This window comes from Cyanistes caeruleus, chromosome 2 (assembly GCF_971803275.1).
Source record: "Cyanistes caeruleus chromosome 2, bCyaCae1.hap1.1, whole genome shotgun sequence".
NCBI classification, from domain to species: Eukaryota; Metazoa; Chordata; class Aves; order Passeriformes; family Paridae; genus Cyanistes; species Cyanistes caeruleus.
Window position 1 is genome coordinate 45,539,424 of NC_141702.1, and position 25,660 is coordinate 45,565,083.

The window sequence follows — 25,660 nt, forward strand, 5'->3', positions numbered from 1 at the left end:
TATTGCAAGTAGACATCACATCTATTAAAAAACCCAAAACAACACAACCAGCGCAGTAAGTAGTTTGGTGAAATGACATCATCTGCCTCTTTTTGCCTTGTATGAGCAGTTATTCTTGCATCTCTCTGGACAGAAATTCATTCAACCTGTCTACCAAATTTCAGTAGATCTACGGAGAGAGCGTTTTCAGTTTTTGGTTGTCCTTATTTCTGCAAGTTGTATAATCTGAATCTCTTCCCTGCTGAATTAGGTTGCTCAATTTTTCTATTCAGGTTGTATTTTCTTAGGCCTTCTATCATGGTTGTTTTTTTTCTTTTGAACAGTTTTCAGTCACATGTGTCTTACCTGACATGTGGTGCCCAATTAGCCACTGTATTTCAGTTGGGTGCTTGTTACTAGTGCTGAGAAAAGCAAAGAGGTGACATACAGAATTTACAGCTTCTTCCTATTATGTTTTTCAAGATAGCCATATTCAGTAAAACATAACTTCCTAAAACCTTAATTTTTCAGTACAAGGTTATATGGGGTGTACAGCCCTTCAATGATATTCCAGCATGCCATAATGCCAATGTTAATACTGTTTCTGAGTTGTAGCAAACAGCAGCTGCTCCTCTGCCAGTCATATAGCTGAACTTTTCTTTCTCTGCAGGAACACTGTCTGTTTGAGAGCTTTTTGACACACACCCCCCCCACCCCCTTTTTATGGTTCCTGTGCCTTTGAGAGTGGGAGTAATCTAGGGTAATACTTAGCCCTTCACTGAAATCACAGATGCCCCCCTCTTTCAGCTTAACTACTGATCATCTCCTGTCCCACAGAGCCACTTGTGTCACACTTGGCATATAATGGATGGATTGCTCACCTTAGGCTTTTAGATAAGTCATTCCTGTGACCAAAGGAAAAGCTACAGCATAGCAGAGAGGCGATCTCTTAGATTACCTTATCTCAGTCACAGCTCTGTCAGACTGCTTCTCCTCTGATCCCTTCCCTGTTAGCTGGAGCTATGGCAAATGCATCTGGAATGCGTGCAGTTAAGGCTGATGCCAGCATAAAGGGACAGTGTTGTGAGACCTGTATTACCTTTTCTTGCTTTCTGGGTCCTAGAAAGATGAGTTCTGCTGAAATGGTCTTCTGGTGATGCATGCAGCCGTACCCAGAGATCTTCACCATGTGCAGAGGTTGCCAATGAATTCTTTCCTCTCATCCAGAAAAAAAAATAAAAATAATAAAGCCACAACCAAAATACCCCAATGCAGATAGCTTGGCAATTGATGAAATGAATGATGGGCTAGGTTAATATTTTTAATGTTTCTGCTACCTACTAGAGTCTCGTAATGCTGTACAAAATGGCACTTACCAGTGCTGACCAAAGGATAATTTGTCTGCTGCATTTTGAACTCTTGCTAGGGACTGACATTTGGCAATATGTTCTGTCAATACTTTATATTCCTATCACTATTTCATTTTTTAAAAATACTGAGAAAGTAAAGTGGGTAGTTGGACCACATTCAAATTATTTCCTAGTTTAAAGCAAAATGACGTAATGAAGAGATAACCATTATGTGCTTCAGTAGCATGTTATGAGATTGTCATTTGATGCCCTAATATATGTAAAAGTGAATAAGACTGGAGGTCTTGAGGAGTGCAGCTCTGATAAATATAACATGTGCTTCAATTTCAAGGCTCGGTGGTTTTCACACAGAAAGAATGTGCCTATGGTGGTCTAGGAGTGAACATATTGTGTGGCTTTCAAGTGACTCAGCACTGTTCCACCAGCAGCGAAGTAGAACCAGAATTGCTATAATCATCCAGCAGAGGACCAGCTTTTATGGCACAATCTGTTTCTTTTCTCAATTACCAAGCAGCATATAATAGAACTTCACAGGAAGAAAAGAGGAGGAAAAATAGCAGAACTGAAAAATTCTTGGCATTTTTGCAAACCTGGTTTTTTTTGCTTTTTCAGATTAAAGAGCAGGGGGAAAAACTGTCCTAATTTCAAGTAAGCTGATCAAGTAATCATTGATCAGATAAATTTTGCTTTATTATCAATTATATTAATTTTTATTTTCTCAAATGTTGAGTTTCGTGGACAAGATGTGAGGTGTAGCTGGAAGAGTAAGCTGTATGATGTGACTTGAAATGTGGAAAATGTCCTCACAACATGGAGCAGTAAAAGGAAGTGCAAGTTTGTAGGTGACACAGGTTAGGAAGTGGTTTTGGTATGTTCCTGTTCTAACTGGGGACATGTGGATTTTTTGCTGAATGACAGGATTAGGCCTACTGTGCTGTTTGCAGGCAAGTTCATGGTGTATGAAAGTCAGGGCTGTGAATGTAGCAGTAGTTGTTGACATCCAAGCCCAGTGAATCGGAAAGGTTGCGTGATGAGAAAAATGAGGTCAGGCTGAGAACTGGTAGTGCTGAGGGTTCAGGCAAGATCAGTGCAATGGCTGGACCTGCCTGTTAGAATAATTGATAACATGGTGAGAGTAAAGATTTCTGGTTGGACTTAACAATTCTACTAAGACAGTATCCTTAGTAGAAAAACAATGGGATTGCAGATATCTTTTTTCTGTTTTGTTTTGTTTTGTTTTTTCTTTTGTTTGGAGTGTTTTAACATGCTTTTATTTTCCTTTGTTGAGCAGTTTTAATCAAATACCATCAGGTAACAAGCCAGAGATCTTTAGGTATTGTTTTTTCTTTTCTATGTTATAGAAAATCAGGTTTTAAAATCTTTTAAATCTTGTATGCATGAGCAAATTTGTAATTGACCTGCTGTTAAATTGGGGGAGAAAAAAAGCTTCTGGGTGTAGCATGTCGGAGAATAGCTAATAATATTAAACAGGTTAAGAATGTGCCATTTTGCTCTTTCAAGATACTATCATACAAAGCAAGATTAAGTTTATTTGGGATAGTTTTCTATTAAGGAAGCGACTGCTAAAATTTGATTCTTGTTGTGCCACTTTCTTTTTGTAAGTCACAAATGCTTTGGGATCCTGTTGTAGATAAGCACTAAGAAATGATGCTAAGATAGCTTTTTCAGTATGATTACTATGGATTTTGTCAGTATACTAGCGCAGTATTCTGAGTCCTTTTCAATTGCTATTTTTCTAGAATAAAAATACAGGAAACAATTACAGTAATAATTTGAAAGATAACATTCTTGTTCATTAACTGAGGTCTTAATGAGGGGAGGGGTTCTGTGGATGTGAAAGAGCCTTCGTAAAGCTCTGAAACCAGGTCTTTTTTGGGCACTGCTACCTTGTCAGCCATTTTCTTTCTTCTCTGTCTTCTATTTCAGCTGCATGTGCCCTTCTGAATTTTCCCCTGTGAGTTGCTTGAAGTTATTGTTTTGGTTAATCCCTCTTTTTTGTCCCTTCATCTATCAAATTAAATTTTTGTCACTACAAACTTGCAAATGTGTTAAAGTACTAAAGCTGAATTACATTTATACCTTTCAGTATGAAAATGTACCTTTTGGAAATAAGAGATTATTGCATTCTGTGAAAACCATTGTTACACTTAACACTTGTATGTAATGTTGATATGTAATTTTTTTTCTTTGCAACCGTCTTTCAGAATAATTATTTGTGATTTCGGCCTTCTACCTTTTGTAGAGTTCTAGATTTTATACCTTTAAATTGAATTTGTGACCATTTTAATTGGTTCTTCTTTACAAGTCTGGTTTTCAAACATCCTAAAAAATGAAAGCTTTCCTTCAATCTTGATGCAGTTTTTAAAACATGTGCATAAAATCTTTAAATAAGAAGAAATAATTATTCATATGCAAAAATCTTCAAGTATTTTAGACGAGTTTCTCAGTGACCACCTGACATTGATTTTGCAATCAAGATTTTTTAAAAATAGAAACTTTGGCCAAGGTGCTCTTCCTCTTTCATAGTGCTGAAAGTGTCATCTTGAACTACAGCCCTCATTTGGACTGAATGAAGGTGATGTCATATATTTAAATGTCTGTGTGTGAAAAATGGGTTATTAATATGTCTGTTTTATTTCAGGAAGATGTGGAAACAGGAGTCCACCTTGATCCTGCTATCAAGGAAGTTCAGTACAATCCCACTTATGAAACTATGTTTGCACCTGAGGTAAGAAACAATGTTGGTTTTTAGAGCAGAAATACCTTTGGCTTAAAGGGCAGAGGTTGTATAAATTTTGTGTGAATTTCCTGTAAGACAGCTTCTTCGAATGTTTGCTGCATTTTGGAATATAGTTTGGGAAAACTAGAAAATAGATTCTAAACAAGAGTGTTGGTATTTTTAGTGCTTGAATTTTAATATTCTGCATAAAGCTCTTCTAAGAAGAGTCTTAAAATGTTTATCAGAATTATATCTACAAAAATTAAAAATTAAGCTGGGAAAATAGCATTATAAAGATGTTGAGTTAAACATGAACTGCATTGAAGTGGCCCTTTACTATTTTCACATTTTTGCTATTTACTCATTGTGCTCATTAGGGCAGAATTAACATTTGTAAGACTTGCAGATATAAGACTTTTAAGAGGAGGATTTAACATTAAAATCAAAGTACTTTCAGTTTAATTATTCACATCAGTATTAAGAATTTTAGTAACTTGAGCTATGCTAAATTTTTATACTGAAAAACCTTTTAAGACTGAATTTAGACTGCCTGGTGCCATGTGAACCACTTTCCATTTTGTTATAACTGACAGGCTATCTGAAAGATAAAAATAGCTGTTCAAGCGTTTAACTTTTTTCCATATTTAACTTCTTTGTACAATTTTTCTTCTCTTTGACCAGGGCTTCGCCTTCTAGGTAGACAAATATTAATGCATCAGACTCAAATTTCTACATTAATTGTGCTTTATGTTTAGAAAACCTTTTGAGGAACCACATAAATTGGCTTTTTCACAGCAAGCTTGCAACATATCAAAGCCATCACGTGTACGAACAAAACTACTGTTTTTAACTTGCTTCAGTGCTGCTGTGTGTAAATATTTTAGTTAGGGAAACCTAAAGTGGGACAGCCTTGGGTTTTGTCTTCTGAATGCTTGTACTGGTCCCATACTGAACGAGAGTATGTGTTGGTTCTGTCAGGTAGTCAGTATCAACCTGAGCTCTATGCTAGTAATAGAGGCTAGAAAGTTCAATCCTGAAATCAGCTGTTCAGAGCAACTGAATGATTACCATGTGAAGTAACAGACAAAGAAGCTTATTCAGTAGTCATAAAGAAATTTAAAGTTGAATTTTGAATTGAATAAAGTTGATTTTGAATTACCATTTTTGAAAGAGAGGTCTCTTTTTTTTCTGTGGGGTTTTTTTTCTGAAAAAATAAATACACAAAAATAACAAATTACTAATTCTGCTCCACTTTGTTTTAACATTTTTGATGAAGTTTGGACCAGAAAACCCATTTAGGACTCAGCAAATGGCTGCACCTAGAAACATGCTTTCTGGATATGCAGAACCAGCTCACATCAATGATTTCATGTTTGAACAACAAAGACGAACATTTGCAACCTATGGTAAGTCCTTAACAGTGGAATTCACCTCCATCTTCATCATACCCAAGCTGGACAAATTATGATGGTCTTGATAGAAGATTTAATAGGACTATAACTTCTGTAAAATGTTTTTCATTTTGTTGCTATTTATTTTTATTAGAATTACTAAAATGTGAAAAGGCTTTTGTATAAGAATACATATGAATAGAGATCATAGTATTTATTTGGGAGGACTCATTTTGTAGTTCCCTTTTGAACTGTAATCCAGTGTATGATCCCCTAGCAAGCCCCTCTTAATTAATCCTTCTGTTAGTTGCATCAAGTGTAGAAAACACAAATCAGAATATCACACTTCTCACATGACTAGCTGTAGATCTATTATGCAAATAGATTCTTTCATGTGATTCTGACTCTCTCCAAACCATAAGGAAGTCTTACTGAATTGTCAGGTTCTTCAATGGTTGCCTCTTCATACAAACTGAATGAATCAGATTTGCAGAGAATGGGAATGTATTACTAAAATAGTCTTGGGAAAGACAGACTCAAAGAATTGTGTTGGTGGTCAGTGTTGTAACTGCTTTCTTATCTTGAATAACATTTTCCCTTGTAAATAGTGGCAGTTGAAAAATAAAATATATGAATACTGGGGAAGCTTGAGGTTCAAGCAGATTTCTTATGAATTGTAAGAAAATTCTAAACATTCTTTTGCACACATTTGAAAGAACAAAGCTGCCACATGATCACGTATAACAATGGTTAATTTTTTTCCTGTGTTTCATTGTAAGCTTTTATTTCTGTTTTAAGTTTGATTGCAAGTACTTGTTCAGATGAAGTATCCTTTATATACTTGAAATTCAGTTTATTAGACAAGATCTGATACTTCCTGTGTTAACTTGAGATGTCACAACACTCAACTTTTTGCACAAGAGATTTGCATCTTTCGTTATTCGTATTTACATTCAACATACTACTTCTTGCAAACTGTTTTGCCTCAAAAATCACCTTCCTAAACAAGTATCCTTAATTTCATTAGGGCTTTATGCATGCCTGAATTCATTTACTGCATTTTGTGGTGCAGGTTATTGTGACTTTGTTGCTAACATCTGTGGTAGCTAGGTATTGCAGTGGAAGAAAATGCCTAACATCAGAGACTATCCCTCATTCTATTTTTCTTTGTACTTGAGTTTTATTAGAAGCTTTTTTGTAAATGTTAAAAATTGAAATATATTAAAGGCAGAGTTTTTCTCTTACATAGCTTTAGCTAATAGGTACTTTTCACTAAGGTGTTAGGATGTGGAATTTAAGCAAAATGACAATATTGAGAAATGGATATCTAGTTTCATAGCGTAATTTTAACTTACTTGACTGTAATTTTGATATTAGAACTTGACAGATACATGTAGGAGCTTCCATTCAAGATCTGAATAGACAGATTAGATTTTGTTCTGGGAAATGTAACATTTTGTGGGTTGAAATTAAATGTAATATTTTTGTGTGTGTAAAATAGTTACTGGTAAAAAGTGCCTGTAGGCACATAGTGTTTCATTTGGGTTTTTTTATTTTAGAAGTTTCATTTCGAGAAAGATAAAGCTAGCAAGTCTACTCAAAACTACTTTTATTGGTTATGTCATCACTGTATAGCAACTGTCTTGAAAGTTGTATTAAAAGTGAGCATAGAAATGTATTTTTAAACCTTGTAACACTGGCAACTGTGCAGCTATCATTCAGCTTTCTAGAAATGTTCAATAGATAATGATCTGGATACACTGACAATGGAACTATGAAAAGTCTGAGATACAGGCAATTTAAACATCAGGAACCAGCACTGAGAAGCTGAAGTTCAAGTAGAAGATGCAGTAAGTGGGCATGATATTCTGGCTCAGTAGAAGATCTGTTAAAAACTTTAAACACTCCTTTAAGTTGTCAGAAAGTTATCTATTAACATTTTCAATATTTTTTCCATTTGGAAGGATATAATAAATATCTTCTCAGAAAACACCAAGTATAAAAATGCAAGTAAAATTGATAGGCATAAACCCAGGCAATATATCTTTTCCAAGAGTGAGTCATAACCTATTAGAGGAACAGATATAACCCTCTCTCAAAAGCTGCAGATCCTGAGACTTCTGGTCTCCATTGCTCTGTTTAGCACCATTGCGCTAAGGCAGGATGTCTCAAACAAATCTGTAATAGCTGGCAAGTAGATAAGCAGTGACTGTAAATGAAGGATGAGGGTAGTAAATGAGATCACGTATCCAAAACAGCTCAGCTGTCTCAATGTCTTTCACCAGAAAAAAAGACAGCTTTATAATAGATACAATCCTGAAAGTAAATGCATATTCATAGAGAAACCTGTATATTAATCACAAAAAAAAACCCAAGTATTTTTTGGCAATTAGTCTTTCTTGTCTACTTCTTGAGCAGTAAATATTTATTCTTAAAAGTACATTTTTCTTGTGATGCTTCGACAGCTGAGAACATCCATGCTGTCATTGACTGATGGTCCTTCCAGCCCTTTATTCCATTAGACAAGTGGCCAGCAATGAGTATCTAGTGAGGAGTAGAAGAAGGAAGCAAGAAAATAGTGATACTATTTTATACTTATATAAAATACAATATTATATTTTATAGTTATATAAGTATTATATTTATATAGTAATATATATATTTATATACTACTAAATACTTCTTTTCAATATGCAATTGTTCAACCAAGTTGAACCACGGGCAATGCTTATGTATTTATTAATTTTCAGACAATTTGTTGGGGGTTTTATGGATTTTTTTTTTTGACAAACTTTTCCACCTGCTTATTGAACCTGTATAATTTTTCTTTGTACAGCAATCTCTTTCAGTCAGCTCTGCAGCTTAGCTCCTTGTGTGGAAGTATCTCTGTTTTGAACCTGTGGAACTGAACAGCTTTCTAGTTTGGCTTCACATACCCTATTTTCTTATGCTGGAAAACAAAATGAGCAATCATTTCTTTTTCACCATTTCAGTGTGATTTCTTACTTTATACATCTTTGCCACAGCTTCTTCTCAGTCTCTTTTTTTTTCCACCTGGATGGATCTGATCAATCTTGTTCCTCATTGCAGCCTTTTTATGCCTATGGCTGTCCTTGTCTCTCTTCTGTATCTCTTCCAGTTCCACTGTATTGCTCCTAAGATGGAGAGCAAACCTTTGCACAGTGGTTACATGTTAATCTCACTGTGAATTTGTTCTGTGAGTAACTTGCTCAAAGCTACTTGCTGCATTTTTCCAGATCATTTATCAATATGTTGAATGTCATGGGCTTGAGCATGAATCTGCCAGCAACTTTCCTGTGCTGTGCAAACCAACCATTTATTTTTGACAGTGTTTTAATAACTTTCCATCTACTGACCATGTTAGGACCTGTAGGGTTTTTTAAGTGTTTTTGAGGCACCCTGTACTCAGCCTAACTTGGTTTTGTAAAGGTATCCAAGATCAGCTAAGCTTTGCTCATTCGCAGGATTGTCACCTCAGAAATATTCTGGAGTTTTTGTCATTGTCACTTACCTGTAGAGAAAATTGTGGTGTCTGCTCTCCTGCAATATAAAATGCTCATCCAGGTGCATACTCATTTTCTTTATTGCAGTTTCTACTCCTTGAATCTTCTAACCATACAAATGTCTGGCTGGTTGATCTGTAGTTCTCCATATCTTCTCTGAAACGTCTCTTGAAAGACAGCGTTGTATTTGATACATTCCTTTTCTGTCATATTGAGGTGATATTAGGTAAGAGTATCTGCACTGTAGTTTGACTTTAGATCTCTTGGGTGACTGCCTCTGATCCTGGTGTTTTGTTACCACTTATTTGACTCTTTAGTCTCCTGGCATTTCATTTTGAGGTAGATAATGACATCATGTTGCCCATAAAGAAGGGTTCTGGCACAGGGGTCTACCCAAGCTCCACCATAACATGTGTTTAATACAGCCCTCATAGATGCTCTTTTCAGTCCTTGATCGTCTGTTGGCCTGCACGCTGTCGGGTACACTTTCTGTCCCTGCCAGTTTTGACAAAGTACAAGTGTTATTTTTTATATCTTATGAGATTTCCCTTGCTTTTGGGGGCAGGCTGCCTTAGTGTTGTGTTTACTTTGTCTGCTGGAGTTTGGTGTTTGTGTTTTCCATATCTTGATGCAACTTCAACTCTTTGAAGAATAGTTTCTTATTTCTAATAGTTTCTCTTTACTTACTATTCGACTGTGCTCACTTCCTTCTAGTTGCTTTAAAGTCATCTTTTATTAGCTGGCAGGCATTAGGTTTTTTTCTTCTGTATTTTGTCTTTGAAGTGCCCCTGCATTTGAAAAAGGCTTTACCCTTTGGTGCTCACTTTCTGTTCCTTTTAAAAATCTTTTCTTTATATAGCCCTCCTGTTTTGAGGTTGAAATCATTGTCATAAATGTTTTTATATCTTCCTTTGCTTTGTCAACAATATTAGTTTTATACCCCATTATGGTCATTGTTAAAATGTGTGTCCTTAGAAAAAAGTATTTTAAAATCAAGTTTCCTGCACTACTAAACTGGTTTTTTTCATGTGAATCTCTGGTGTGACTGCTTCATGGTACAAGTACATTGTGTAAAAACCATCACATCTTTGTGTGAGATTTGTGCAGTCTGCTACAAGGAGATGACTAAAATGTGTCATTATTACTGTGCTTCTTTCCCTGGTACCTGTTGTTTAATCTCTGTTACCATTTCATGGTTATTGCATTTTCTGTCTTTATGGTCACTCTGGGAGTTCTGGCAACTGTACTCACCACTACTTAGACCTGGAATTTCAGTCCACAGGATAATTTAATGCTCATTAACACTATTAACTTGTTAATCTGATTTGTCTTAAGCTTTCTATGGCATAGAGCATGTTTTTCTCCACTGGCATGACCGTCTTATTTCTGTATTTTTTCTACCTGGTAAAGCATATATTATATCCAATTATGTCAGTACTGTCCTACCAATTATGTTAGCTTATTATTTTAAAACAAGATATTTCAATGTTACTGCATATTATTTTTAGCCTTTGTCATTTTGCATGTGTGCTTGGGTTTTCCATTTCCCTGCCTTCCATTTAAATAGAATTCTGTGATCATTACTGTCCCTGTTACTTGAGATTTCAGATTTCTGTGCTACCTTTTCCTTGACAAAATGGGTTTCTAAAGATTGTGTGTCATTACAAATTGCTTACTTTTCTTTAAGTATTTTTTTAAGTATTATATTTCTTTAGGTATTCTTTAAGTACCACAGCTATTTTATCAAAAAGTACTCTTTCAACCTTCTCAGTGCCATCTGCCTTTTAATTTAAATGAGACCTACCCATCTCAGTAAGGCTCCCTTTATTCCAGGAGTTTGGGGAAGTGAACTTGTCGCAGGCAGTGGAGATTTTTTCCACATTAGGGTTAAAGTCTACAGTTGCTGAGAGAGCTGGGACTGTTTAGCTTGGAAGAAAGGAGTCCTGGGGTGGGGGACAACCTTATTGTCATTTACAGCTGAAAGGAGTATGCTGATGGCATAATCCACAAAAAACATTGCATAAAATAGTCCAAGTGAGCATTTTATGATCTTGTGAAAGGTCCTCTCCCAGTTTTATGGAAAGCCATTAATAATTGCACTGTGGGAGTCTGACTTTTTTAATTGGTAACCAGTTTTGCATCTGCAGTCCCAGGTAATCTACCCTAGTTTGATTCCATTGATGTAAGGTAGTCTTCCTATTTTAATTTCAACTGTCAAAGGAAGGCTGTCTCTAGAAAATAAAATTCCCCTTCACATGTCATTAAATTTAAAATGCTTAACTAGCATTATTTTTTCAGTGTTGTATTCCTTGGAGCATGTCAAAAAGACTAGGAAGTCCTAACATCCAGCATATGTTTATTCTTTTGTATCTGTGCTCTCAACTGAAGGAGTCTCTTTTCTTGAAAATTCCCTTTTGAATATTGATAAAGAAGTCAATATATGAGTACATATACAATTTCAGAAGCAGAATTACAGATTATTTTTTACATGCTGCACACAAACTATTCATGAATATTTTAGCCATTTCATAGCTATTTGAGCATCAGTGCACATCCTAAAAGTGGACTGCTTCATTCATGCAACATTTGGTATTTTTAAATCTCTTCTTCACAAGATATTAATGTCCTTTTTAATAAGAAATAGTCTTCTCTTCATGAATCTCAAATCTCTTTATTGAGTGCTCAGTAACTTGGCTATAGCAGGATTATGTCATCGCTAACACTGATATTTTAAGAGCCTAAAATAACTGACTTGGAAATAACGCTTGTGATTTTTTTTTTTTAATCTACTCATGTTGCATGCAACACCTACAGTCACTATTACCTGTTAACAATTGTAGGCACTTTATTCTCTGATTACTTTGATTCTGCAGAGATGCCAGTGCAGAGTGGGTTAGTCCAGTTCTATTTTTCTTCATACCTGAGCTACCCTGGGTCTCTATGGGCTGCATTGCACAGTGTGGTGTAAACAGGCTTTAATTAGCTGTCTTTCTGGAATGCACATCAAAGGCTAATTATTTAACCAACGATTTTCAGGTGCACTGAAATTATGGATGTAGGTGGAATTGTATCTTTCGTTGCTAAAATGTTGTGGGAAATATCTGCCTCCTAACTGAACTGAAGGAGACATAGAAGTCAGGGCACATTATGTGGGATACCAGCTGAGTGGGATAAAAGCAAGCTGTCTTTTGCAGCTGCGTTTTGGAGTCCCAGCCAGAAAGAAAATATTCCCTTTCACATATCCATTAGAAAGTAGAAATTGTTCAGAGCTTTTCTATGAGAATGATGCTGGACCAAATTCAACTTAACTATAAGAAGTCTCCACTTCCACGGGAAGCTGTGCTTGGCCCAGGGGCCCTATTCATGGGAATACTGTCCCTCTTTTACAAGTACCAAGCAAATAGAGTCCCAGAGATAGTGTCAATGCAGTTGGAGGACAAGTAAACCACTGTATTGATTTTGACAGAAATCCAAAGTAATATCTCTCTTCTGTTAACAGGAACCTTATAGCTTGGAAGAGAACTCATTAAAATAGTGGCTTAGTAAAAGCAGGCAGCTAAATGAAGGGAAATCTGATTGCAGTGTTGGCTCAGTTTGGTTATCCATAGAAGTAAATCCTACTAAAAGTCTAGAATAAATTATTTTATTGTTTAACAGAGGAATAGTGGGAATATATATTTTGTAAAATGACATTGGTGTGTATTTCCCTCCCTATATCATATGTATTCATGAATCATCTGGACATATGTTGGCCCACAGCTGGGTCTTACCAGGTTTGAAGTGACAGGGCTGGTTGGCAGGTAGAATGCTCTATTTGGATGGGAATACCTGCTGTGTTCTTGGAATGGTTCTTCCACCAATTTCAAGAGTACTTTTTTCCCCAGCATCTAAAAAGAAATTAACTGGACCATGTTCTAGGAGAGTAGTCTTTCTGAAAAATGTTTGGGAAGACAATCTCCTTTGGCTGTCGGAATGGTGTTGATAGCTTCTCAACTCATGTGCATTTTTATGTGCCTTTATGAGCCACTGGTCTCCAGAGTAGACTGGATAATCTCCCCCTGCTCATCATTGTCTCTGTGAATCAACAGAAATACAGGAATTGGATTGTATGCTATAGGATTTAATTCATTATGTGTTTGATTTCTTTTACTGATGGTTTGATACCTTTCTTTCTCTTTTTTTTACCATCCTTGATGCAGAGAAATTCTCATTGCCTCCTCAAGAGACATGTTGTCACTTTAATGTTTAATAAAAACTGGTGTTATGTCCACCAGGGTGCAGTCTTTCCCAAAATAAAAAAAAACCATGGTGGTCAGTAAGCGTTCAGTGCCTGACCTGTTCCTTGGAAACTAAATGAATTTATTTGTCTATCTTAGAAGATCATGCTATCCACTTCAGGAGAAATGGGAAAAAAAAGTTGGATGTATGTATTAAAATTGTAAATATCCTGAATAGCTATGAAATGCTGGCTCATTTTATAAATTATTTTTAAGAGTAAATGCAGCAGATTTGGTTGGGGTTGGGGTTGTCTTGTTTTTATTGAGGCTCAATAGCTGTAGTCAGGAAATGAAGATGTGAATACTTAATGATTTGAAAAATGAAAGGCCATGACTGCTGCTTCTGGTACCATCCACATTAGTTAAAGCAACTTCTTTCAAGTTGAGGCTTTCTCAGTTCTGTTAAGAAGAGGATTAAGTAATTTTTGCTGTGGGAGACAGAATACACACAAAGCCCTAGTAAACTTCATTTGGTTTCTTTTCTCCCCCATCTCTATCCTCTGCCTTCCAGCTGCTGCCACCCCAGGACTGCCAAGGATAAGGAGCACTATCTTTGACCCAGCAGAAGTAGTGGGCAGAGCAGGAGGCTGCTGCTGAAACCAAAGGGCTCTCTGTATGCAGCAGCCACTGGCTGGTTTCCACATGACTTATTGGCTTTCCAAACCAAGGAGCAGTGCCCTGTGCTAAAGCAGCATCTATTTAACATCCTGTGCTTCTGAAAAAGAATCTGAGCTAATCTTTTCCTGATGCCATGTTCTTACAAGAAGAGGTTGCTATGGCATTTCAAAATCTAATGTTTGCATTGCAGCAAAATGGCCTGAATTCAGCATTGACCCTGCTCGGAGCAGGGGCATCCTGGGGTCCCTTCCCACCAGATTCTGTGACTTGGCTTCTTGTGATTACCCACCCTTTGTATCTTATGTTGTTAACTGCTGCCTATTACATTTATTTGTTTCTCTGTGTTGTGCAAATTTAAGCATTCTGATAGCAATGTGTACTCAAGGGCCTCATGGTACTACTTCACAGTAATCTTTATACTCCAGCCAAGTGAAAAGTTAATTGGATTCCAAAATTTCAACTCTTTGTCATCCCCAGCTTGTTCATAGTTAACAGGAAAAAATTTGCAGAGGGACAGAGTAGTAAAAGTTGTACAAAACAGAAAAGCTTGAAATAACAGTATTTTTTTTAACTCTTGTTCCAGGTTACGCACTAGATCCCTCTGTAGATAACCCTGAAGCTGCTACCAAATATATTGGTTCTGTAGAAGAAGCTGAAAAAAATCAAGGTAATTAATTCAGAATGTTGTATAAATTACTTGCATCTCTTAACTGTTTTCATTTTTTCTTTACTAAAAAATGAAATAGGTATTAGCAAATGAAGGTATTATGGGAAAATTACCCATGTCCAAAAACAAAATAAAGAAGAGGTGTGTTGCAATTTTAATGTAGAGTGGGAAGAGAGATATTGGAGTGTTTTGTTTTCTTGAAGTAGCAAATGTTTCAGGTTGTCATGACAAATCTCAGAAGAGGATTTGCAATGTGCCATTGCATGAATACAATTTATCTGTACAATTTGAAACAGCTTTTTGGTCCTCTTAAATTCTGTCTTAGCTAACATTGTCATGTGTCTGCATTAGGATACCTGTATGTTGAGCTAATCACCATAACTACTCCTCAGGAGCAAACTGATCACTCTGTGTGCAACCTCTGTGTGCACTCCTGTTGGGAGCTGCATGTTATCTCTGCTTAGCAAAGTTAAACTCTTTGGGTTATTTGGAAAAGAAAAATCACTGGGAGATTGCCAAATGGTAACAGCATGACATGCCACTGGGAGGATTGACTACCAGAGGCATGGGGTTTGTAATTAATACTTTGATACAAGATATTTAATGCTCAAAGGGACTTGTTCACGTTGGAAAACTGTACCTGTGTAAACATCATGGTTATGCTTTCACTTGCATGTCTTTTTCAAATATCATATTCACATGGGTATACAAAAGATCTTTATTTCTGTGTCCTCTTCCTTAAAATACATGAAAGCTTATTTCACTCTTTCCTTCCAAAGAAGGAAATTACTAAGATTAAACCATTTAAATTTTTTTTAGAAAAACCCTTTTCATAACAGAATTTCTTATTTAATTTTAAGAAAACCCTTGATTAATGTGAAGTTCCTTCTGATCACTACTGAACTTTTTATGTTGCCTATTTTCCCCTTGTTTGTGTAAAGCTTCTATAGTCTCTGTTGCACTAGATGAGTATTACTGCTGCTGCAGAAAAACCTTGTTTAAAAATTAAGTATAATCCTATATACAAACTTGAAAAACTTAAAATATGTTAAAATAATTTCCTACAGGGTTTTTTTCCTTCCACATCTATATTGTATAGTGGTTTTGACACATGAAATTCTGAGGGTGCAATATTTGTGAAAAGCTAGTATTTCTATGAAAGAACAAGATAATGGTTGGAGGGAATTGACTGTCAATAGTGACAGACTTTTTAAGAGGGCCTGTAGCAGTAGGGCAAGGGTAATGATTTTAAGCTAAAAGAAGATGGATTCAGACTAAGCTATAAGGAAGAAATTTTTTACAGTGTGGTTGGTGAATACTAGAACAAGTTGCCCAGACAGGTAGTGGGTGCCCCATCCCTCAAAACGTTCAAGTTCAGGTTGGACAGGGCTCTGAGCAATCTTATCTAGTTAAAGATGTTGCTGCTCTTTGCAAGATGATTGGAGTAGGTGACCTTTAAATGCCACTTTCAACCCAAACCATTCTAGAATTCTATTAATTTTTTCTGTATTAAAATGCACAGTTGTGGTTGGGATTTTGGGACACTTGCCTCATTTTCATTTTGGGGCTGTTTTTTTTTCAAACCGAGATGGTTCAGAGAGATCAGAAGCCAAGAAGACTTTTGCTTTCAAAAACTACCCTGTTTTGTTAGGCACAAAACTAAACTGTTTAAAGCATGAAAACTGATATATTCATGCAGTCTTCAGACTTACTGTTAAAAATTTATGGTACATGCATGTTTAAATATTCTAACAAGCAAGGATACACAGTTAAAGTGGTCACTGTTACTGTGCATAGTTAGTAGTGTTCATGGCTGGAAAAGTGAGCAATGCTTTGGCCAATTTTGCTCAAATACTTCTTCCATGTTGTCCTTTCTACTGAAAGGAGCGGCGGTGGTGGCCTTTTCTTTTAAACTGACTATGGTGTAACCTCTGATGTATTCTGTGTTAGCAGTTAGTCAGTGTATTGTTTCCTTCTTCAGGTTTAACAGTATTTGAAACAGGACAGAGGAAAATTGAAAAAAGGAAGAAATTCAAGGAGAATGATGCATCTAATATTGATGGTTTCTTGGGACCATGGGCAAAATATGTTGATGAAAAAGAAGTAGCCAAACCATCAGAAGTAAGTACTGCTTTAATGAAATGGATATAAATTGTCAGTACATGGCAGTAGGTTTCAACAGACATCCAGCTGCACCAGTGCTTGTCCAAGGAGACCCATGCTATGCTTGGGGGTAATAGAAACATTTTGGGTGATACATCCAAATAAGATGCTCCAAATATTCTGCATTCAATTATTTGGAACACTTTTTGGAAATACAGGTAATTCAACCTGTGTGTAGAGTCTGATTAAAAGAAACAGCTTGGGGGGAAAAAAAGTGAAAGTAAAACTTTTTTTAAAAGAACTGGCAAATGAAAATCCCCAATATCACACACACAAATACACACATCCTGAACCATCCAACCAACAGGTATCCTTCTTGTCCAGTCAGCTTAGCTTTAGTCTGTGAATAAAAAGATGATACTGCTTTTCAGTGTACATAGCTTTTCAGGTCTTTATGGTTTATGGGGTATTCTCTTTATTGATGCTTAGAAATATTTCTAATCTCATTTAGAAAATAGATGTGTTCTTAATAGTGAGTAAACAGTAGTACAGTTCTGAATTTTGTTATGATTCTGAATGCTGCTTTTTTAAGAGATCATGTTTTATTTTTTTCCAGGAAGAGCAGAAGGAGTTGGATGAAATAACAGCTAAGAGGCAGAAAAGAGGAAAACTAGAAGATGATAAACCTGGAGAGGAGAAGACTATATTACATGGTAATGGCATCTTCCTGGCTGTTCGCATTTTCTAGCTCACTGTGTTTTCTTGCCTGCTGTGTTAATTAGTAAGGATGGCAGACAGCCTCAGCACCATGATGTGTCTGTATTGGAGATAACAGCACTCACAGGCAAAAGCATAAAGAATGGGGAAAGAGATAAATAAACTTGGACTAGTTCCACTTTGTACTGTGAAGAGCAGTGTGGAAATGTCATTTTTCAGGGTATTGGATATATTTATTTATTTCTAATGTTACTAGATGCATGTATCCCTTTTCTGTTTCACAGAGCATACATACTGAAGTTAAGAGTTTGGCTTAGTTTCAGCTTCAGAATTACTGTAGTTTTATGTGTCAGTATTTTCATCAGCAGGTAGGGCTCTGAGTTATGGTTCATGAACAATTTAGAAAATTACTTGGTCTTTCTTTACACTTCCTCAATTTTTAATGTAGATGTTCTTGCCCTTATACTATGAATAACTGCGTATGAATTAATTACTCTACAGAAGCCTGTAGTATGTGGTACCTTCAAAGAAAACGGTTTGGTAATTAAGTAAAATTCAGTAATTTTTTTAAACTGTTACTTTGGCTGTCTGCATACAAAACAGCCCTGCGTTATTCTGCTTGGTGCAGATAGTTTGGTAGACTGGGTCTCTCTTTGTCTACCAGCTTCTACAGCCAGGCTCACACACATGAGCTGTGAGCATCCTTTCTAATGTGTGTTGAGGAAGAAGTGGCTGTGAGATAAGCGTTGCTGGCATTAGAACATTTTTCTGTTTATGTGTAGTAGATCATAATGGCATTTATTGAACAGCAGTGAGCATAACAAACATGAAATTTTAGCCACTGAGCCTCCTATGGACTAATTATTTTGTATCCAAGTTTTCGTGCTCTCTACCTGAAATTTCACAGTGAAAAGACCTTGCCATATAAGCTATGATCTTCTCTCATGCAAACATTCCAGAAATACTCCATTTTGAAGATGGAGTCTAAGTCTAAGCATGGATGCTGTGCAAGAGTACAACCAAAACTGCCATAACAACATTCCAGAAACTGAGAAATTAATTTAATCAGTCCACAGTTTATTGTCATGGCTACCCAACACATGTCTATTCTGAAATAATCCATTTTCATGCACAATGCATCCCTGTGTTTCTGGCTGTCCAATCGCTTCTTAAATCTAGTTAAAGAGCAGCTGTTGGCTGCTGCTGACTGATACTGGTTCATGCTGGCCAAATGAATCTTTTTTTCCTTGATTTGTAATTCTGTTGACATGACTGACACAGCACAGAGCTGGCCAGAATGTGAGTTGCAAGCAAATGTCAGGTTTAGAGTTTCACAGTTTAATCTATGTAGCGTTAGTGTAAGCAAAGTCTTTTTGGTCAGGAGAACTCTCTTGCTGTTTGCTGATGAGTAAAATGGATAGGAGAAAGATTGTCTTAATGTTTGGATTGTAAGATTCCAATTAGACTTTGCTGAAATGACTTAGAGTTTAACTGGTGTCAAATAAGATTCCACATCTGTATGGAGAAGCTGGTTTTTCTTATACTGCTTCTCTCACCTCTCCCTCTACAGCAGAGCAGCTGTGTTGAGAAAACCATAATTGTGTGAGTTGTTGAGCCTTTCAAAAGATTCTAACCTCTTAAAATATGGATTCTGAGAATTCTGTGTTTGCCTTTTCAGTTAAAGAAATGTATGATTATCAGGGGAGATCTTACCTTCATGTCCCTCAAGATGTTGGAGTTAATCTCCGTTCTACAGTACCACCTGAGAAGTGCTATCTTCCAAAGAAGCAAATCCATGTGTGGTCTGGGCATACAAAGGTAGGAGTGTTTGTGAGCATACAGCATAACAACCCATTTAATTTTCTGTCTGCAGCTAATAATTTCTATAAAACTGAAGAATCAGTAGAAGGAAAGAGTATTTTCCTCTTTACTCTACTCTGCATGTAATTGGTGGCATTACTTGCTCACATAAGGTGTATGCCTGCTCAGTTGCAGTTGTCCAGCTGCATATACTTTTGTGTTAACATAGTGACTAAGAATGTTTGAGGTTTTTTTGTAGTAAGAGTACTTAAGGGCTATTTCATATCAAACTTAGGTTAAGTTACATAAGTTTTGCGATTATGGTGCATTAGCGTTACAGGTTTCCCAAATATAGCTCATACCTTTGAGAGGTGTGTCTTGATTTTCTTTGATGCTGCTTAACATCCACAGTTCCTTCTTGTCAGATTCCAAAACAATATATACACTGCTGGTATTAAAAAAGTGTTTCACTGCTCAGGGTTGTATAGCACATACTCAGTTTGTTGCTTCTTTCATCACTAATTTTAAGTATTGCTTGAGGGGGAATATGCTGCACTTCAATGGACATCACCTTAATAATATTTGGAAGATGGAAGAGAAGAGGACACAGGGAATATTTTTAGCTTTTACCCTTTCTTTTAGTTGAGTTGCATCTCTGTGCTCTTCTTAAATGATTACTGCATCAAGGAGCTTATAGCTGCAGCTATCAGGTCTTTCCAGAATGAATCTCCTCCCCTAAGCTCTAGTCCCTCTTCTGTCTATTATCCTACAACAGACTAATGTGTAAAATGGCTTTTTCCTTCAAACAAGGTGAATAATGATATTGATGGGAGAGGCAAAAGAAAAATGGGCTGACAAATTTAGAAAAGCTGGGGGATATAAGTAGACAATAATAGGGAGGATAAAGTACCCAGCTGCAACCAGGGGTGGGAGGAAGGAACTGGATGGCATATGAATAGAGTAATCGACATGAAATGGAAGAGGGAATGTTAAAAACACGAGTACTTGGGGGTTCTTTGGACTTCCCGGAAAGGAGTACCTGGGATACAGAAAACTGTGAAGATGCCGTGCTCAGGAAATCTGAGCTCAGTGGGTAGAATGCAGTGGTAGTATATTTTTTTTAATTCCATACTTGCCCCACATGAAAAGGCTTGTTATGCAGAGATAGTTCCCCAACCTCCAGTTTGTATTTATTTGCTGTGTTTACCATAGTAATGGTGTGGATCTTAAAGGAGGTTATATATACAGCCATTAAAGTGAATACTTTTTTTTCCCAATAACAATTGTTCAAAATACATCACTGTTTCTAGAACATTATCTGTATATTTTATGAATATTTATATTTTTGCCTGGAAAAGAGAGTAAACAAATTGAGAAAACATCTAGATGATCCACTTACTGTTAACTTATGTTCTTATTTATAGGGTGTTAGTGCAGTCAGATTGTTTCCTCTGTCTGGGCATATACTATTGTCTTGCTCTATGGATTGCAAAATTAAGGTGAGTTATTTTTCTGTTTTCATGTATACATTTCATCCTGGAATACAGACAGTGCATTCTAGGATACATAAACATTTGGTAATTCTACCAAATACCTTTTGTCTGTTTTGCTTTTATTTTTCTCACTTAATTTTTAAATTACAAATTCATTGGAACAAAGATAGAAATAGTACACAAGACTGAAGCTGTTAGAACAGTGTTAGTTGTTTTTTAATAGTATTTGTAAGGTCACAAGTTTCTCACGTTATTGCCTTTGTTGTTATATTAAGTCATTTTCTGTGAAGCCTAGTTTTACAGCTAACAACAGGTCTCTGCTTTTGCTGAAGCATTTGTGGTGTGAACTAATCTCACTTCTGTCCAGCATATATCAACAGAAAGCTGATGCTTTGGGGTTTTTTTTTTGAGTGGCAAAACCTTAAGTTGTTAAAATTGGAGTATGGTATGAGAATTTTAGTTATTCTAAGGGGATTTTGCTAACAGGAAGGTGAACATTCTAGCAAATTTCTGGATAGATTGTGATTAATCAGTGCATAGTATATGTTTGTAATTAGTTTCTTAAGAGGTGTTGCCATATATGTTTACACTTAATTTCAGCATCATTACTGTTTAACAATTTACATATGTCCCCCCATCTTTTTTTTCCTAGCTATGGGAAGTATATGGTGATCGAAGATGTCTACGAACATTTATTGGTAATAATCTTTTTTTAAACTCGTTTATGTCTAGAACAACTTCCTGGAAGAATATGATTTAGGTTAGCTTATTAATTTATCATAGAGAGGACTTGTGTGCATCCCAGGCAATGTTTGTTCAGAATGATATTGGCAATAAGAACTGAAAAAGATGTATATTTCATTAATAACTTTGTCACCATTCCAAGCAATTTAATGTTAATGTGTAAAGCCTTACAACCCTTAAAACATTAGCGTACTACAGTCATCAGTACTTTATTCAAGACTCCTTTCTGAAGGCAAAATTTTTACATGAAATTGCCACATCTTCATGTTGAGAACAGCAACCCTCTGTATTTCACCAGTGAGGTGGTCTGATCTCATGGTCTGATGATCCCTCTTTAAATAGGTCATTCCATCTGTGCTGAGTTTTTGGTGCAAAAGCATGGGAAATCTTTTTTAGGTGCAGCCTTTGTTCATGTAACAGGTGCTTGTTAAAGCAGATAGCTGAGAGGGAGAGAAATACAAACTTCTTAGCAGCCTTGAATGCAGGACAAAAGTAGCTGATTCTCCTATTGAAATAGGAACATTTCTAGAATGCTGAGTGAATATATGTTGAGTAACAAGAAAGAAGTCTTTTTTCACCTATTATTTCTGATGACAGCAGTGTGGCAAAGATGATGGCTCAAAAAAGGTTCTCTCTCAATAGACTACTCTTTCTGAGCAGTGTGACTGTTTCTCTCAGAAGGTTCTTATTATCAACCAGATTTGCCTACCATATTGCTATATATCAATTACTGTGCTAGTATTTAAACTAAAAAGAACTGCAAGTCTGATGTGGTGGTCAGATAAAAGTATTGAGGCTGAGGGGTAGCAAGGTTAACATCAGACGAAAGCATTCTTAGTTTTCTGATCTAACCTTTCCCATATTTTGTACCTGTTTTCTAATTATAAATGTTTCTCCATTAAATGTGTCTCATATAGTGTTTTTCTCTCCTCTTTTTTATTAGGTGTTGCCATGTATTAGAGTGTTTTAAATTTCATCTGAAGTTCTGCTTATGTATCAATTTATACAAGTTTATAATTGTTTATCAAGTTGGTTCTTGCAATGCTTTTGTTTCTCTCTCTAGTGTCTTAGAGGTGTGAAGGTGATATGGGGGTTTTATTCTCATCACTCTTTAGGAGTTACTTTTTCTTTCTCACTTGAATTATTCTTTACTAGTTCTCATGAAGAACTTCAATAAGTGATTTCTTCTTCTCTTTGCATTGTTAGAGCATTTAACTTGACTAATATGGGTTGGGGTTTTTTTAAAAAATCCAATACATTAGCTCTAAGTATGAATGGATGAAAGTTTATCATTGCATTTTTTCTATTTTGTAGGACACAGTAAAGCTGTTCGAGACATCTGTTTTAACAATGCAGGCACTCAGTTCCTTAGTGCTGCATATGACCGCTATCTAAAACTCTGGGACACTGAAACAGGTAGGCTTGTATTTGTAGGTGCTGTTATTTGGCACTATTTTTAATTAATAGTGGCTATAAATATATCTTTGCATTCAGATTGTTTCCAGTTATCCTTCATATTGTCCTGTAGTTCACTGTTTAGGCTTTCATTGCAGGATAATTAGTCTTTTTTCCCACGTGTTTTGTTGTTATCTGTAATAGTGCAATTGACACTACCTGTATTTTCATATACCTTTTCATTTGAAAAGTTTGATAGTTATTTGTAATGCTAAAATGTGTTTCAGCAAAAAGTCATCTTGCTAAATTATTTAATTACATGTTTACATTTACAGGCATAAAATTACTCTTTACACCTAAATATGCTTAATTTAGAAAAATTATCTCACTTGGTCTTTTGCTTAACCCAAAGAGCACTCCAAATAAGAAAAGGTGGTGACAACTGAGCTGCTGGTATAGAGTGTTGAAGGGTAGGTCTGATGCTTTCATGCCTGGAGGTGCTCTGTAACATTCTGCTACAAATAGTTTGTTGAGTTAAAGAAAAATACAGGATAGATTTTGTCAGTATCCTTTTAAACCTGGGCCTCTTCCTAAGACAGGAAGTTCCCATGTTTGAAAAAGTTGTTAGCTTTCTGGGTTACCAGTGCCACTAATCTTATACAGGTGATAGCCAGAAAGGTGTAAGTCTAATTCTCCAGTGTTGAGTCTGAACTTGAGTCTGAACTCAGTTATTAGACAGAGTTTTTAGATTAACACGGCTCCTGTAAGTTACGGATAACAAGTAATCAAGGTATTTGTGGCTGAAGCTAAGAAAGGAGGTCAGGGCTTTATTTTGCAGTTGGATTACTCTTACGCTTCTCTAAGGTTAATCTTGAGTTCTTGCCCAAGTTTGTATCTCCTGTTGAGAAGATATCTGATCCTAAGGAGGTGATGCTTTGCAAAGACAGTGGTCAGCTTGTGGTATCCTAAACCTGTCCTTATGTTATTGTCCTTACTGTTCTTGTTATGTCCTGGTGGCATACAGGGGACTGAGCAGTTGCATTGTTTGGGAAGCTGTAACAAACTTACAGAACAGTTTGTGTGTGTGCATATTTATGCAGGTGCATGCACACAAACGTGAAAGAGGGACTAATTAAAGAGCAGGGCAAATTCTGCCCTCTGATTCTCTCAAGGACTTTAAAAGAAGTGTTGTCTGCTCTTAGTAAAGTGCTTTTGATCAGTATCTGCAAACAACCAATCAGGCCATAGCACTTCCAACCTGATACACTATAAATGGGTTTTCTGTTGCAGGGCAATGTATTTCAAGATTTACCAACAGGAAGGTTCCTTATTGTGTCAAATTCAATCCTGATGAAGATAAACAAAATCTCTTTGTTGCAGGGATGTCAGATAAGAAAATTGTACAGGTATGTCTACTCAATATTTATTTCTCTCAAAGTACTGGCATTTAGTGAAAAACAGGTTCTTATTCTGACTCTTTTAATTGTAGTGGGATATTCGAAGTGGTGAGATTGTACAGGAATACGATAGGCATTTGGGAGCTGTCAACACCATTGTGTTTGTGGATGAAAATAGAAGGTTTGTGAGCACATCTGATGACAAGAGTTTAAGAGTTTGGGAATGGTAAGTTTAAAATTTTGAATTTTACCTCAAAGTATATTGTGAGCAAACTGAGAGGAGAGTTCATTTTTAAAAGTGCACATAGCACATAGGCCACTGGAGTGTACTGAGTTCTAGCTAGCTCAGAAAAAGCTTTAAAACCCTGTTCTGACTTAATGCCTGAAACACTTCATTGATTTCCTCTTCCCCACTGAAAACATGAGGCAGCCCTATCAGCCTGAAGCTCACTGCATTCTGTTAGTGGTCTCTGCTCTCTCCCTTTTCCCCAAGGGTGTATTAGTCCTTAAATTAACTCATAAAGAAATGTTTGCTTTATTAAAAATTGGTGTGTTGTTGATTTTGAATGCTTTGAACGTGGATATCCATAATATTATATGATACTTGGCCCATGTTTGAAATAACTAGCTTAGTGTAGCATTATTCTGGCTTTCTGTTTGTCTGTCTTTTTGGCAATATTTGATACACACAGTATGAATACAATGATGACAGAAAAGGGAGTCTGTCCAAGAAAAAGTAATACAAAATATTTGAAATGGCTTCCAGTTTTTAGCATTTAACCTCCAGAGAAAACAGATCACTCCTGTCTGAAATGTTTTTTGCAAAGTTGTAGGTATTAAGATCTTGAACTTGATATTTCTGAGATTTCTTTAGGATTTGAGAATTTATTTTTGAAATAATCAGTCCCGTATCTTGAGGTATTCATTTCCTTTTGCTGTTCACACACTCAAAGCTGTTGCATAATACAGGCACTAGTTTGACAGTTCTGTGACTAATCAGTTCCTTCCTAGCTGCTTGGGTTTTTTTTTTTTTTGGTTTTTTTTTGCTTTTTTGTTTTCCCTGTAGCCTAGACAAGAGACTCCAATCTGTGGTATTGGAAAATCACCCAAGCAGCCAGCTAAATCCTCAGCTTGCTATGATTGGCTGCTGTCATTGCCAGTAGCAGTGGGAATGACCAAAGTCTGGGAACCCAGGTTCAGGCTAGACATAAAATGCTGCCACCATATGCCACTCCAAGAAAGCCTCTGTTCAGTACTTCATAAGCAGAGCCATGCAGTTACTGAGCTCCTTAAAGAAAAATCTTTACAATACCATCTCTGGTAAGGAATGTCTCCTCTTTACTGAGTGGGAGGATGATCTTGCTTGCACAAATCTGTTATTTCCTTGGGACTGGATTGCCCCTTGTTTTTATGAGCTTTGTGTGATGGCTGAAATGAATAGTGAA

General features: G+C 36.3%; 1 protein-coding gene across 1 annotated transcript in view; it reads left to right on the forward strand.

Moving 5' to 3' along the window:
• The window catches only part of CDC40 (cell division cycle 40), a 39,208-nt gene that overhangs the window by 6,686 nt on the left and 6,862 nt on the right, over positions 1-25,660 (forward strand). The window contains exons 3-13 of the mRNA XM_086876801.1: positions 4,012-4,098; positions 5,366-5,495; positions 14,483-14,566; positions 16,548-16,687; positions 17,286-17,382; positions 19,065-19,204; positions 20,611-20,685; positions 21,332-21,377; positions 22,738-22,839; positions 24,109-24,224; positions 24,308-24,441. Coding sequence (XP_086732927.1) covers positions 4,012-4,098; positions 5,366-5,495; positions 14,483-14,566; positions 16,548-16,687; positions 17,286-17,382; positions 19,065-19,204; positions 20,611-20,685; positions 21,332-21,377; positions 22,738-22,839; positions 24,109-24,224; positions 24,308-24,441 — 1,151 coding nt within the window. The remainder of the gene's footprint in view (positions 1-4,011; positions 4,099-5,365; positions 5,496-14,482; positions 14,567-16,547; positions 16,688-17,285; positions 17,383-19,064; positions 19,205-20,610; positions 20,686-21,331; positions 21,378-22,737; positions 22,840-24,108; positions 24,225-24,307; positions 24,442-25,660) is intronic.